This window comes from Oreochromis niloticus, linkage group LG20 (genome assembly GCF_001858045.2).
Source record: "Oreochromis niloticus isolate F11D_XX linkage group LG20, O_niloticus_UMD_NMBU, whole genome shotgun sequence".
NCBI lineage: Eukaryota > Metazoa > Chordata > Actinopteri > Cichliformes > Cichlidae > Oreochromis > Oreochromis niloticus.
Window position 1 is genome coordinate 15038121 of NC_031984.2, and position 14566 is coordinate 15052686.

Here is a 14566-nt window from a genome sequence, read left to right on the forward strand (position 1 = left end):
CAAATTTCATCACAGCTCTGCTTGCTGCTGTGTAAATATAAGCGTCTTCCTCTCCAACAACGTCGTCTTTCTGATCTGATTATTTCTTATCAGTTAATCATACGTGTGTCAAGTGTAGGCAGGAGGATTATGGAAAACATTCTGACTCCATTTGCCCTCAATGATTATAGATTGGTTGCATTAACATCTGAATGGCAACTGAATGTAAGCATGTTTGCAGTGAGCAGAGAGAGTGTATAGCAATTTTTTCTCTTTACCCTGTAGAGTGGCGACATCAGTATAAAATTTAAATTCTCAGGTGATGCTACAGTTTTGGGGTCTATCAGTGGTGAGGCGAAGATAGAGTACAGGGAACCAGTGGGCCAGTAGAGGTGCAGAGCACCAGATACTTGGCTGTTCACCACAAGTGTAACACTGAGCCTCTCTACAGGAAAAGACAGAGCAGACTTTACTTCCGGATGAAGCTTAGATCATTTAATGTATACAGTAAAATGTTCACACCTGTTGTTAGACTGCTGGTGCAAGTTTCTTTGTAACTATGGAAGCTTAACAAGCTGATTTTGAAGGCTGGCTCGTTGCTAGGTACTAACTTGAAGCCTCTACAGTTGGTTACTGAGTGAAAGATGCCGGAGGAATTGCTCAGCATATTGGACAACACCTCATACCTCTTTCACAACCTTCTAGTCAACCAGAATGCCATCATCTGGATTCTTCAACCCTGTAATAAGGACAGAGGAAATCTTTCATACCCCTCCAGTTAACATAATAACGACTCTCTGTGACCCTCCGTGCTCTGAAAGGATACTTTCCCTCAGTGTGGCAAAGCACAAGCTCACTCTACTTGTTAATTTGCATTCATAAACTATAGACATTTGCCAGCTGCACCCATCTCTTTTGCATAGTTTAAAGTTTTAGTTTAATAGTTAACGTCTGAGATCTACGAGTGCACGACTCCTGAATCACTGTTTAATATCAAGGTTATTGTGAACGTTCCCAAACTTCCATAAAGACTTGTCTTGACTATCATCTCTGCATGAGACAGCACACCTGGCCACAGTCTGTGCCATCCTTCCTTTCAGGTTTAGATTGGAAAAGCAGCATTTAAAAAATGGTCATATTTATGTTTTATTTTAAAGAATACCATAGAGTTCAGGTCCTTTGTGTACTTTGCTGTTGGCTTTTCATGGGGTACCTTTATGTACTTTCCCACAGAGAAAAGCAAAGGATGTCATCGCCTTCAAACGCTTTTGATTTGCTCTTATATGAAGTATAATCTGCAGCAGTTTGTGAGTAACAAGCAATATATTTTCTTTTCTCTTTGTGTTTGTGTGGGCAAAGATCTTTGATTCCAGATTACTCAATACAAGGCACAAAACTAAACCAAAATGTTGTCTCATAATGATCCCTAACTGTTTAAGCATGCTCACCGTCATGAAGCAATAATATATGCAAGCAATTCTAAATGGCACAGGCTGGCAGGAATACCGCTTTATGAGTTCACTTTGGTATCTTTAAGTTATTTCTTGGGTTTTTGTCAAGCTTTAACTTGTAACCATTTACAAGCTCAAACTAAAATCTTCAGACAGCGTGAGACCAAAAGGATTACTCAGTTGTCAGACTGACTGACTGAGGTCGCTTCTGAAAACTGATTCTTCTGAATCACGACTACGTGAACTGCAATCTGCAAATTTGTCCTGTGCTGTGCATCATTGAAATACAACGTATAGTGAAACATTAAAGAAACTGAAGCAAATTTCTACCAGACTGAATGATTGTAAATGGACTGGTGGTTTCGACCTAACCCCTGTCCACGGGCCTGCGGGTACCTAACAGCCTGCTCCTGCTCTACCCGAGCACCCTATACAATATGCCTCATTCACCCAAGTACTTTTTTTATGCCTATGGGCTTTCTAGCCAACATTCACATTCCAGTGGATGAACTGAAGAGCAATACTTGGTGTTAGTACCTTGCTCAATGATAATTGGCATGCAGACTGGAACAACCAAGGATGGAACCATCAACCTTCCGCTTAGCAGATGACCTGCTCTCCTCCTGAGCTACAGCCACTCAATTGTCCACCAATAAAACTGATGTGCACTGACATTTAGGATTAGTGAGGCTCACACTTTGTGCAAGCAGTTGCGGTGCCATTAAAGGCTTTGTGAACCACGAGTAAAATCTGAAAATGAATGATATATTCCAAGGGATATTTGATAAAAGGGGTACTGTGATGAAAATGAAATAATGTGATCATCTCTCAGTGAAGAATGCCTGTTACACTATAGGTCAACCTCCAATGTAGTAGAGGCTTAATCTTTCTATCCATTTGGAACTTCCTAAGCCAGTCATAACGTGAAAGGCCCTGAGCTCTCCTCCTATTTCAGCAATTCCCAGAACATCTCAGGTGTTAAACATGGCTGTTAATGGATTAGGAAGCAGCTAATCCATCTAAAAGAAAATTAATTGCAACAACTCTACTACGGAGTCAGAAATTTGTGTCAGTTACCACCATTTGTTAAAAGCTAGAGTTAGCTGCTTTTCTACAGAGCCCACACTATCACTGACACACTGAGTACTGGTCTATCATCAGAATAAACGTCGCAACTGATTGTATCTATCACCCATTAGGGAGTGTTTGCAATTACTGAAGTATTAGCACTACATGTCATTGACCCAATAACAGTGAATGTATGTCTGAAACATTTAGTAGAAATTACGTCTGAGTTCTGCTTCAGAGGGTCTACAGAGGGTTTTACACAACTGCGTCCTCATATGGAAAGTGGAGCTTTGTCCTTTGGGTAGGAGGATTTTTCAAAAGAGGTAAAGAACAGTGTCCTACCTTTGCAGGATTACTGAGCAGACAGATAGTAATCCCCTAGTATGTGCACCCTCGGGCATAAGAGGCATACCTTGAAGTATGAATCAACCTTCTGTTGCTCAACAAATCTGAACCATCGCTGTATGCTGGCAGTTTTGAGTGAGTACTCTGTGCTAAATCACCATTACAGCTAGTTAGCTTGCTAAACAGCTGAAGTGTAGCATCTTAGTGTAGCATGATAGCATGCTGACATTTTCTAAATTGCACCAAATTAACCAAAGTAGCTCAAAATTTCAATCTGATCCTATCAGAGAGAAAATTAAGGGATCATCAAAACAACCAATAGTGCTCCATAAGAAAAGCAGTAGAGATGTTTAAATGGTTACAGAAACCTGTCCTCCCCTTAACCTTTGTGATACAGATTTGATCTCTGAAATCGACTGAAATGACCGGGTCTATGACCATTTCAACAGCTCTTGTAAAATAACAGTGCTTGCAGAACTTAAAATAAAAAGCTGCAGCATGTGCAAAAATAAAGAAACTTTGTGACAGAAAAACATGCTATAGATCAGTTTTTTAGCAGCCATGCATGACACAGTTGGTCGACGACACTGTAAAGTCGCTTGCTGATTGCAGGGAAGGATTTGGAGGGAAATCTAAAGACTAATCTGAGGACAGGAATATCAAAAGTTTAATTTCTGCAGCTTGGAAATGTATTATAGTTGACTTCTGGATTTGTCATGCACTACAACGGTGGAAGAAGTTAAGCTGTATATATATGAAAATAGTTTTGGAAAAGAAAAGCAAAGACAAAAAGCAGAGTATCAAAATGAAAAGAAAACAAGCTAATTTAATAGCACAAAAATGCAGTAAAGGATGTTTATCCCATGGTCAGGGCATCCATCCCTCGTGCCCCTGCTGTTTCTGACATGCAGCTTTGTTGGAAATATTTTAGAGCTGTTCATTTAAGGACACGATACAGAATAAAGACCAAAGACCGTGACTCAAACGTGACACATATTTGGTTCTTTAAGGTTTACCAGATGAGGCAAAGAGCAGAATGGCACACACAGCAGCAGGAAATAGAAAAGTATAAAAAAAATTTATGCAAAACACGTCACCCACACATGCTAACACACACAAAGGCCTTTAGTAAAACATTGTTAAATTGGGTTGTTTTGTTTTGTTTTTTAAAGCTGATTTTATTCTAAGCCAAGAGCAGAAACAAGCTTTAAATGCAGATTTTAAAATCCTGGTGGATTACAGAATACTCAGGTGGTAGGCTTTAACATAATCTAAATCACAACCATAAGTGGAAATAAACAGAATTGCAGCATGAAGCTTAACGTCACAACACCTGGTAACAAACTCATCTTAATTAGGCATCTGCACAGTCTGGGATTGTTCCTTTTTTTTTAAATGGAGTCATAAGTCCACATTAAAGACCTCCAGAAGGAAGAATGGACTTAATGTTCACGTGTTTTGAACATGTTGTGTTTAGGCACAGAAAAAGACCTATAAAAACTTAACAACTTACAACCAAAATGTTTTCTAATCCAGTGTGACAGGCAACACGTCTTTAGGACAGCGGCCCACCGTTCAAGGGATTATGTGCCGTGTGAGAGCAGTTTGGCTGGCATTTGACTCTCCACTTTGCTTTAACGATTACTGTTAATACTGTTGCAGCTTGGGGAATTGGAAGAGTCGACTTGATTCTATTGCTTATTTAACTGTGTTGTTGCATGCTTTCACATCAAGTGGTTCTCCGTGACTGAAACAGGCCTTCAAATGCCATCAACAGGCATGATGTGAAAAATTTTACTTGTTATGCAAGAGGTGTGGGATTCTGGAGTAGAGGAAAGCATGTGCAAAAAAACAAAATTTAAGCATAAATTTAAGTTTGTTCCAAAGGTCACTTATTTCCTTCTTTGTGATTATCAAGGGAAGGTTTTGTAAAAGATCTGACTGAACCTCCAGAGGCTTATAGCCATGATTATACGGTAATGAAATAACAACTGTTAAAAGTCCCATGCTTAAGGGCTTTTTGTTTGGTTTTTTTTCATAGTGTTTTTGATGACTATTACTCATTGTTAAATTAGTCACAAATATAGGCAGACACAAAGGAATTAACAGCCAACACTGAAGTTCCTCTGAGCGTTACCAAAATTTATAGCCTCTTTGTTTTGGTTTTTACAGCCTCCAATTTTAATTCTGTGGTTTATTCTCAGAGCTTAGCGCTGGTTACTTCCAGGCACAGGAAGCTCTTTCCAATGAAATGGCTGTTAAAAACAGCAACAGACAAAAATACCGCACACCACTTTCTCAGCACCATTTATAGACAAAGCAGCTATTTGCAAGAGTTTTTGAAGGCAAATATGCAAATGTTTCCCTGCCCATTCATCATACCTCATAAGATGAAATCTCCACTGTGTGTATTATGTCCAACTTTATAAAAATGACTAAATGCAAGTTCCAATAAGGGTTTTCTGTCATGGGAAACAGTTGCCCCAAATCGTGATTCATTTCTAAATCTAACCTGCTGTCAATAAAAAATGAATGCTAATATCAGCTGGACTGCATTCATGCATTACATCTCTACTTGCACAAACATGCATCGTACTGACTTATGATATCACTGTACACTCTAACCCTGTCCATCTGTAGAGAGGTCTCATGTGGGATTAAGAGGGCACTCATGCTGCAGGCATTTTAGTTGATGTGTTCTTCTAACCTTCTGTGGAAAATACAACATGCACATGTTGAACAGAAGATGTGTTTTTCATCTCGTTAATAATATTGCTTCAGAATGCTAACATAACCGCTGGAGTTAGAAATAACAAAAAAGACCCATAATGATATGACTTTTTAGCGTGCTCGGGCTTGTGTAATGAAGTGATTTGTCAGTGTTCCTCTGCTATCACCCGAAGAATGTCTCTCCTGGGACTCGTGGGGCAAAAGCAGGCTCAGCCAATCTCCGCTGCTACAAAATGACACAATATTAACTGGCCTTGAAGCTGCATGACCGGCAGCATAGCCACTCCAAGGATCAGACACGAATCATTCAAAATCTGTGACTCAGTGAAAAACAAACAGGCCAAGGACTCCAACAAAGAGCTCACTGGACAAAAGGAGATATTAGAGGAATGTGTGTGTGTGTGTGTGTGTGTGTGTGTTTGTGTGCTGGCCACTTCATTATGTAAACGCTGTAAACACTAGGTTGGACCTCCTTTTGCCTCAAGAATTGATTTAATTCTGGAACCTGGAAGCATTCCACTAAGATTTTGACTAACATCTCTTAGCTAACTAGCATCAGTGATGTGCAGCAGATTTCTCAGCTGCACATCCACGATGCAAATCTCCTCCTCCACCACATCCAAAATGTGCTCTGTTAGATTAGGATTTGGTGACTATGGGGGCTGATTGAGTACAGGGAACTCACTGTCATGTTTGAGATGATTGAGCTTTGTGACTTGGTGTAATATCCCGTTGAAAAAAGTCATCAGAAGACTGTGGTCATAAAAAAATGCGCATGGTCAGCAACAATGCTCAGGTAGGTTGTTGTAACTGTGCTACCAGCATTCTTTTCTGGTCCTATAATTTCAAATATTGCAGCAGATATCAAAACTCACTTGGCCAGATAATGTTTTTCCGCTTTTCTGTTTTCCAAATTAGTGAAACAATACACACTGTAGCCTGAGTTTCGATCTGTTTCACACTTAGATGATGTCAGTGGTTATTTGAGTTACTCGTTGCCTTCCTATCAGCTCAAAAGAGTTCAAGCCCACTAAAATCACTCTTCACCTTTCTGATGCTCAGTTTGAACTTCAGTAGGTCATACTGACTGTGTCTGCATGGAACCGAGTTGCTGCCATGAGATGTGTTGATTAAATATTTGCATTAACAAGCAGTTGAGCAGGTGTACCTCTTCTTATCTCTTCTTCTTTTATTCACATTTAAAGCATTTAGTAATTTATTTTCAGGAAGTGACATGTTGGTACAGTTTACTTGCAAATTTTCAAGCTTGGGACTTTTAAATTGAGCTTCAAAATTATTTATAACATTTTATTTGAAAACAAAATGATCTGATCTGTAAGAAAAACCTATACATGTTGTAAGTCATTTTCCTGCTATTTATAAAAGATATTGCTGTTTGTGGTACATATGCAGCCAAGCCTGAGGGGAACTTTGCATGACCATTATTATAATTTGATGATTCAATTAAAGACTCATAGGAGTACTTCCCAGATTCAGTGTGTTCTGAATTAAAGAAAGGATTGAAGGAACAATTTTAAATTATGAAAAAGTAACCATGCTGTTCTTATATTACTGGAAGACATGGAAAACTGGTTTAATACAAAGTGAGATTTCAGAGACGTACTTTGTTAGCTTTTCTCTTTTGGTCCATTAGTATTCCTGGCTAAAGTCGAGTTCATTGATAAAACTCAGTTTTCCTGAGAGTCATTCTAAATAAGAATCACATCATTATTATTATTAAATATAAAATGCATGTTTTTCATGCTCAGCTTGGTCCACTTGAAGGCCACTTTCAGCAACAAAGTAAAAACAAAAATGATAGTAACGTGATTCATAGATTTCTGAGCCTCACGATGTTTGTTTTACAGCCCTGAAACTGTCAATTCAATGGCTGTGTGGGAAATCCAAATAAAAAAATTTAAGACCAAAACTTTTTTGGGCGATGTGGCTTGCATGTACAACTTTGCCTAGTGGTTTGGCAGAACATTGGCTGAACATTAAAACATTGAAACCGAAAATAAATGAATAAATAAGTCTTTGCCAAACTGGGATTTAATCTGCTGCTGTGAAACTTGGCTTAACATCAGTATTCTTTGGAGATTTGGCTGAGATTTGGATATTTTGCTGCGATTGCACATTTCTTTTCAGTCTTTTAGCTTTCTTTTTCTCTTCACTGTCTCAAGCCTCTTTTGTCCTGTTTAAAAAATCACTTCCACCTCTCTCGAAATTGTCTGCCTTTCTCTTTATCGTTCCTGTGCCCTTCTCTCTTAGCTAATTAGCATCAATGCAGGTGGTCACGTTTGTGCTGCCATTAATAAGGAGAAAACTCAAAGCAGGTGGCGTCAGATTAAACTAATCTGACATTTATTGGTCACAGGTGTATACGTTACAAGATACGGTTTGACTAATCAAGGATTTTTATGTGTGTCATCTTTTAAGAATTAAGCAAAGCACACCATCAGCGAATGCTCTTGAGAGTAACTAAGCTTTTTTTATAAATGAGGATCTCATGCTTTAACTCGAGGCCTCAGTTCAAAACATCACCACGTCAAAACCCACATTGGTGCTATTAACATGACTTAAGATTTGACTTTGACTGTGCCTTGTTGTTTCTGTGTTACAGGAGATGGGAACCCTAAAGAGAGCAGTCCTTTCATCAACAGCAGTGCAGCCACTAACATGGATAAGAGCCAGCAGTATGATGGCAATAACATGGCTCTGTTTGAGGTGGGCGCACTCTTCACTGCCCTGTAATATAGGCTGCTGTCCTTAAGTGGTGTTATTAAGGCCAGAAATGTGACTGTATATGCTTTTAAGTTGAACTTTGCATATATTTGCACTGCACTATAGGAAGAGATGGATACCAGTCCTATGGTTTCCTCCCTGCTCAGCACTCTGGCCAACTACTCCAACCTGCCAACGGGCAGCAAAGAGCACGAAGAGGCTGAGAATAATGAGGAGGGGTCACGTCCATCTAAAAAACCTGTCAAGGTACAGTATGTTATATATATGACCTATTAAACTTCACGCAACAAAAACAGATTTAAAAATGTCAAAATACTATCATATAATATGATTAGAAAATATCATAAAACAGTGAATTCTTTACTATTTATATCTATAATGTCAAACTCCCTACACGTACGGATAATAAAGGATATTTTTATGACCACAGCGGACAGCTCATTTTATTGCTGAGGTGCTTTAATTAATGTATCAACATGAAAATCATTAGAAATATAGGACACTGACTGCATAATGTGTTTACACCTGTTTTTTCAGGTTGTCCATTGATGTTTTTTGAAGCATAAATTAATTTAAAAATCTGCCAAAAACCATGTTTAGAGAATTAAATGCAGGCTGGTGAAATCACATGGTAAATGATGGGAGTTCTCATAGTTTAACCATTTTATTACAATAGTGATGTTTAAATACAACTGACTATGATTTATTCATTTAAATTATCAGCAAAAGTTCACAGTAGAGTCTCCATATTTTTCTGCTTTCTTAAATTGAATCCAAATCTGCTTCCAGTGTTGCGTCGATCAACACCTCGTAAAAAAAACGATATTGTTTTGTTGCATTTTGAACACAGGAAATAAGCTTTAAATTGCATCAAAACCTTTATCATCATTTTATGGAAGATTGCAAAAGAAAGCATCAAGGACACTTTTTAACACCAGAGGTGAAATGGTCCAGGTGGTATTAAATTATAATGTAGTAAATTTATGTTTACCTACAGATGTTTAAAGGTAGGCACACTAAAAAAAGGAGTAACAAGTCAGGTATTTACAAGAAACAAAGAAACAATTATGGTGTAAGTAAATTTAGGGACTGCATAAATCATTTTAATTAGTGTGTAATTTCATAGCAGTTTTGCAAAGACACAAACAATATTTCCTAATCTTACATTTTAAAAATGCTGCACTTTTTTAGAACCATACTATGGAGTCGATTAATCTTGCCTTTTTACATCTTTATCTAATATTCATTATGTTGCTGTTGTTATTCGATTGTCATTTTATTGTACTTGCATAAATGTGATAAGGACTGTTCTCCTTACAAGGCAAAATAAATGCCATCAAAATTTGCAGGTCTATGTAACATTACAATGATGTAGCCAAGTCTAAGTTCATATTTATTTATTTCACAATCACTATTTAAACCTAACTTTCAAAAGAAGTATACAGGAAAGGAGTGTCTTCTCCTCCTAAGTGAAGCAAGTTGATAATATGGCCCAAAAAGTACACTGTACTTACAATATAAGTCAGGGAAATATTGTTTGTTTCTCCAAAAAATTGCTTAGAAATTGCAAAGCACTTAAAATCCCTTATGCAATACTTAAATTTACTTACATTATAATTATTTCTGTTTCCTGTATAAACCTGATATGTTGCCCTCTATTGTAGTGTAAGTTCAAAATATTTGTAGGTAGATATAATTACAGGTGTGGGATGAATTATGGAGTGTTACTTTTTTTAAAAGCTGTTTTTCCCACAATAAATGTAATAACAGAATGACTGAACAACAAACTTTATTAGCCATAAAGAAGGAGTTAGTGCACTTTTTATCATAAAGCTTTTAATTTGTTATTTTGTTTTGTGTATTTTCCAGGCACCTCAGCTGGGCACTCTAATGGGAGTGTACTTGCCGTGTATCCAGAATATTTTTGGGGTAATCCTCTTCCTGCGGATGACATGGATGGTTGGGATTGGAGGCGTCTTTGGCTCGTTTATAATCGTCTTCATGTGCTGTTCTACAGTGAGTAAAACTGCAGGATTTCTGGGGGCGCTCTGAGCCTCGCCGATCTGACTGCTGGCTGTTCAGCGTTCAGCATTAATCAGTCAACTAAAGGCACTCGGCCTATCAATCTGGGAAAAAAGTGCTTTTGCAAGCATTTATAACTGATTACCGAGATATCACAACTCTAACATCAATGACAGGAAAACACTGAATACCTCCTTACTGTGCATCCATCTGTTGGGAACTATTCATGTGGATATTTGTCACATGCAACCTACCTAAACATTGTTGCAGACCTATAGATTGTATAGAAAAGATGAATGCAGCCACTGCTGGTTGTTATCATACTGTTTGTTTGGAGCCAAGCTAATTAGTAGCAATAACAAACTAAAAATAGCAGAATTCAACTCACCAAAACTTTAGTGCAGTGTCTGTACCACAGAGAAAGCAATATTAGCCATAAAATAGTTCCCCTCAAAAAGCTCCAGAAGGCACTAACACCACAAATGTTGATGGCTACAGCTGCCCGTGAATTAAAGCTGCCACACCCCTAACTTCATATAAGCAAAGTCCAACCAGTCAGTTATTTAAAAAAAAAAAAAAACATCCATTATAAAGAGGGAAACTATGCTTGGAGTCCCAAAACACTTTTGTACCAAGTTTTAAACATTTTTAATATGCCAGTCTGTGAGAACTTACTGGGACCCAGCCTCAAGTGGCCAACACTGGAACTGCAGATTCTGGTCTTTCAGGCGGAGATTCTGCTGCTTGTGCAGACCAAGCAGATGCCATGTCTATATCCAGGGGGGAGCTAGCAAAATATTAGGCAGGTGGCTTTAATATTGTTTTTGATCAGTGTACAACAGGCTGTGTGAATGTAATTTTCATTGTGCAGCTGCTGAAGGTGACATAGTAAATCCTGATAAACGGCATTCTGCCAGTAAACCCACTAACAGGCTTTCAGCACCATATTTCTCCCTGTATGTGGGCTTAATCAACAAAGGGGGGCTTAAAATGTATTACATGAAATGTTTTTCAAAAAATTACAGAATGAAAAAGGGAAACAAGTTTTTTTAAGTAAGGAAAGACACTGACCATTGGAATCTTACTATGATTAGTTTGTGTCTAAAAATAAGGTCTAACAAACCTAAATAGATGGGTTGTCTGATTTTCGCCAGCACTTTGTTGGAAGTTTCAGGGGCGTTAAAAGGACAAAAAAAAAAAAAAAAAAGAGGACATGTCTGGATTTCATTTGATTTCACCCACACTGAAATTACTAATAGATCATGTCTGGGCTTTATAAATATAACCTTGGACTACTAGTTGCTGTAGTAGTATGCTGTTAAACTCTAATATTAAAGAGTTAAACTACAGACAAGTACCGTAAAAGTGTATCTAACTACCGTGCTCTGCTGTAACAGACTGTAAGTGAAGTGACAGTATGTGGCTAACCAGTCATTCCTGTGAGGAACGGTTCAATGTGATCAGATGAGTCAGACTTTTGCACTGCTGGATGTTTTTGTTGGGGGGGGGGGCTTCCCTGTCAGACATCCTTAATTTGACTTGCCCACCTGCTGCCTTTCAGAGTCCTGTAATCCCCCCCTGTTGTCTGCTGCTGTTTTCAGACCATGCTCACAGCCATCTCCATGAGTGCCATTGCGACAAATGGAGTCGTGCCGGGTGAGTGGATATCTGAGGGCATGCATTAGTATGTTTGTGTGCAACAGAGCGGTGCACTGAGCGCTATGTGTGTTTGCAACTCACAGCTGGAGGTTCATATTACATGATCTCTCGCTCTCTGGGGCCCGAGTTTGGCGGTGCTGTCGGGATCTGCTTCTACTTGGGCACCACTTTTGCGGGTGCTATGTACATTCTCGGCTGTATTGAAATTCTGCTGGTAAGTTGATTGAATTTTTAAATGACAGGTTTATATTGCTTTTCATGTATTTCTCATATACCTGCAATATAATAACAGGAAAAGCGCAGCTGGAGCTAATAAAGGCTGAATTCCAGTTATGTTAGTTTTGGGGTCCTGTTACTGGTTCAGTCTTGTAGCTAATGTGTTAGTTAAGTGAAAGAGATCCGTTATTATTATTTTTTATAGATGTGTTTTGGCCTTTATTATTTTTATGACAGGACATGAGAGCAGACAGGAAAGCGGGACAGAGAACAGAGGGAATGACATCCAGGAAATTGTTCAGTGGGAAATCAAATCTGGGCCCCTGCAGAAGCCTTTCAGCATATGAGCCGCCTGCTCAACCCACTGAACTCTATCTGTACCCCACGTGTTGTTAATTTGGTTGTTTACACCTGTGATCTTCTGGCTAAATTGTCTTCAAACGTTGGCTGTAAAACAGGAATCATTAACGCACAACATGTTCCAATAAATGATAATGAAAGGATATCAGGCAGTAAGGGGACAGAGGGGGGAAAAGCAAGGTTACTCTCCCGCTTTAAACTAAATAACTCACATTCACACAGTACAGTAATTTTTAACCCAGTGAACTTTTTTTTAAATGTGTTAATGTATTTTATTCTCATTGCTTTAGTGTGTTTTCTTTTCGTTATTTCCATTATTGTGAAAATAACACAAATGTGCTTTGAGGGGGTAAATTGCGTTATTGAAAAAATAATGCAATTGAGGAGATTTGGTGGCATTTTCCTGTTTCTGCATAGCAGCTGTTATGCACCCTTCTGACTGACTTTTTGCCAAACTAACAGATGATGTGATTTCTCAGGAAAAAAAACTTAAACCTATAAACACCGACTAGCCTCATGGCACAGATTCAACAAGATGCTGTGAACATTTCTTTGAGATTTTGGTCCATATTGATATCACAGCATCACACAGTTGCTGCTGATTTGTTAGCTGCGCATCCAGGATCCAAATCCATTCCACCACATCGCGAAGAGTCCAAACAGTTTGAGATTTAAGTCTTCTGAGATCCTGCTGGACATAGCAATCAGAAAATGGGAATACTGTCATCATTTATAATGTGACATGGTCCATTCATTTACTAAAGTGTGTCAAAAAATACTTGCACTATTACAGCAGCAGCAGCCTGAACTTTAATACAGGGCAGGTTGGATTGATGTTTGCATGTTGCTTTCATGTTGCCCAATTCTGACCCTAAGATCTCAGTGTTGCAGCATAAATCAAGACTCATCAGACCAAGCAATGTTTTTCCAGTATTGTCCAAGTTTTCAGTTTCCTGTTCTTAGCCGACAGGAGGAGAGGAGACACCTGTTGTGAAGCAGTTCAAAAGTTACTCAAGTCACCATTTTTCCCCATTCTGATGCTTAGCTTGAACTTCAGCAGGCCATCTTGGCCATATCTACATGTCTCAATGCACTGAGTTACTGTCATGTGATTGGCTGTGTTAATACACAGTCAACAGGTGTACCTAATAAAGTATTTATAACATTATAATGATAACGTTTTGCTTTTTTAGAACTAGAAGGATAAATAGTAAAATGTATTTTTGATATATCACATGACATTGTTTTTTATTAACAAAAAAATAAGTTGCATAAACATATTTATATGTAGATTCTCTACAATACTTCTGCAAACTTTACCTTATTCTTCTCACCCTCTCTAACCCTCTCTTCCTCCACTGATTTGCCTCTTTCAGATTTATATTGTTCCCCAGGCAGCCATCTTTAAGATTGAGGGCCTGGAGGGCCCAGAGGCAGAAGCAGCATTGCTCAACAACATGCGAGTGTACGGCACTATTGTGCTGAGCTTCATGGCACTGGTGGTGTTTGTGGGGGTCAAATATGTCAATAAGCTGGCACTGGTCTTCCTGGCCTGTGTCATACTTTCTATTCTGTCTGTCTATGCTGGAGTCATCAAGACTGCCATTGACCCCCCTGTGTTTCCGTAAGTGACTCTTTATTGACTGGTACAAATCCATAATGATGTGGAATTTTCCTACGTGACAGGTATGCCCTGTGCTGGCTGTCTTTGCAGCGTCTGTCTGCTGGGAAATCGAACTCTTCTTTCTAAAGGATATGATGTCTGTGCAAAGGTCATTGAGATAGACAACGAGACTGTCACCACCAAACTGTGGAGGAGCTTTTGTGATTCGGAGTACCTCAATGCCACTTGTGATGAATACTTCAACAATAACAATGTTACAGAGATACAAGGTATTCCAGGGGTCACTAGTGGCATCCTGGCAGGTAAATTCTTCAGTGTAAACCACCTTCTGTCGGGTTCTTGGCCAACCACAGTTCAGTATGTATTA

General features: G+C 38.7%; 1 protein-coding gene across 7 annotated transcripts in view; it reads left to right on the forward strand.

The window, feature by feature from the left end:
• Positions 1-14566, forward strand: part of slc12a5b (solute carrier family 12 member 5b) — a 56437-nt gene that overhangs the window by 25712 nt on the left and 16159 nt on the right. For 5 of the 7 annotated variants that reach the window (XM_019350181.2, XM_013276232.3, XM_019350182.2 and 2 more), the window contains 7 exons: positions 8197-8300; positions 8424-8564; positions 10188-10334; positions 11942-11996; positions 12083-12213; positions 13952-14199; positions 14290-14501. In XM_019350181.2, the coding sequence (XP_019205726.1) occupies positions 8197-8300; positions 8424-8564; positions 10188-10334; positions 11942-11996; positions 12083-12213; positions 13952-14199; positions 14290-14501 (1038 nt within the window). Of the gene's footprint in view, positions 1-6257; positions 6370-8196; positions 8301-8423; positions 8565-10187; positions 10335-11901; positions 11997-12082; positions 12214-13951; positions 14200-14289; positions 14502-14566 lie in introns of those variants that run through there. The other 2 variants (XM_019350183.2, XM_019350184.2) reach the window with 2 other exon arrangements.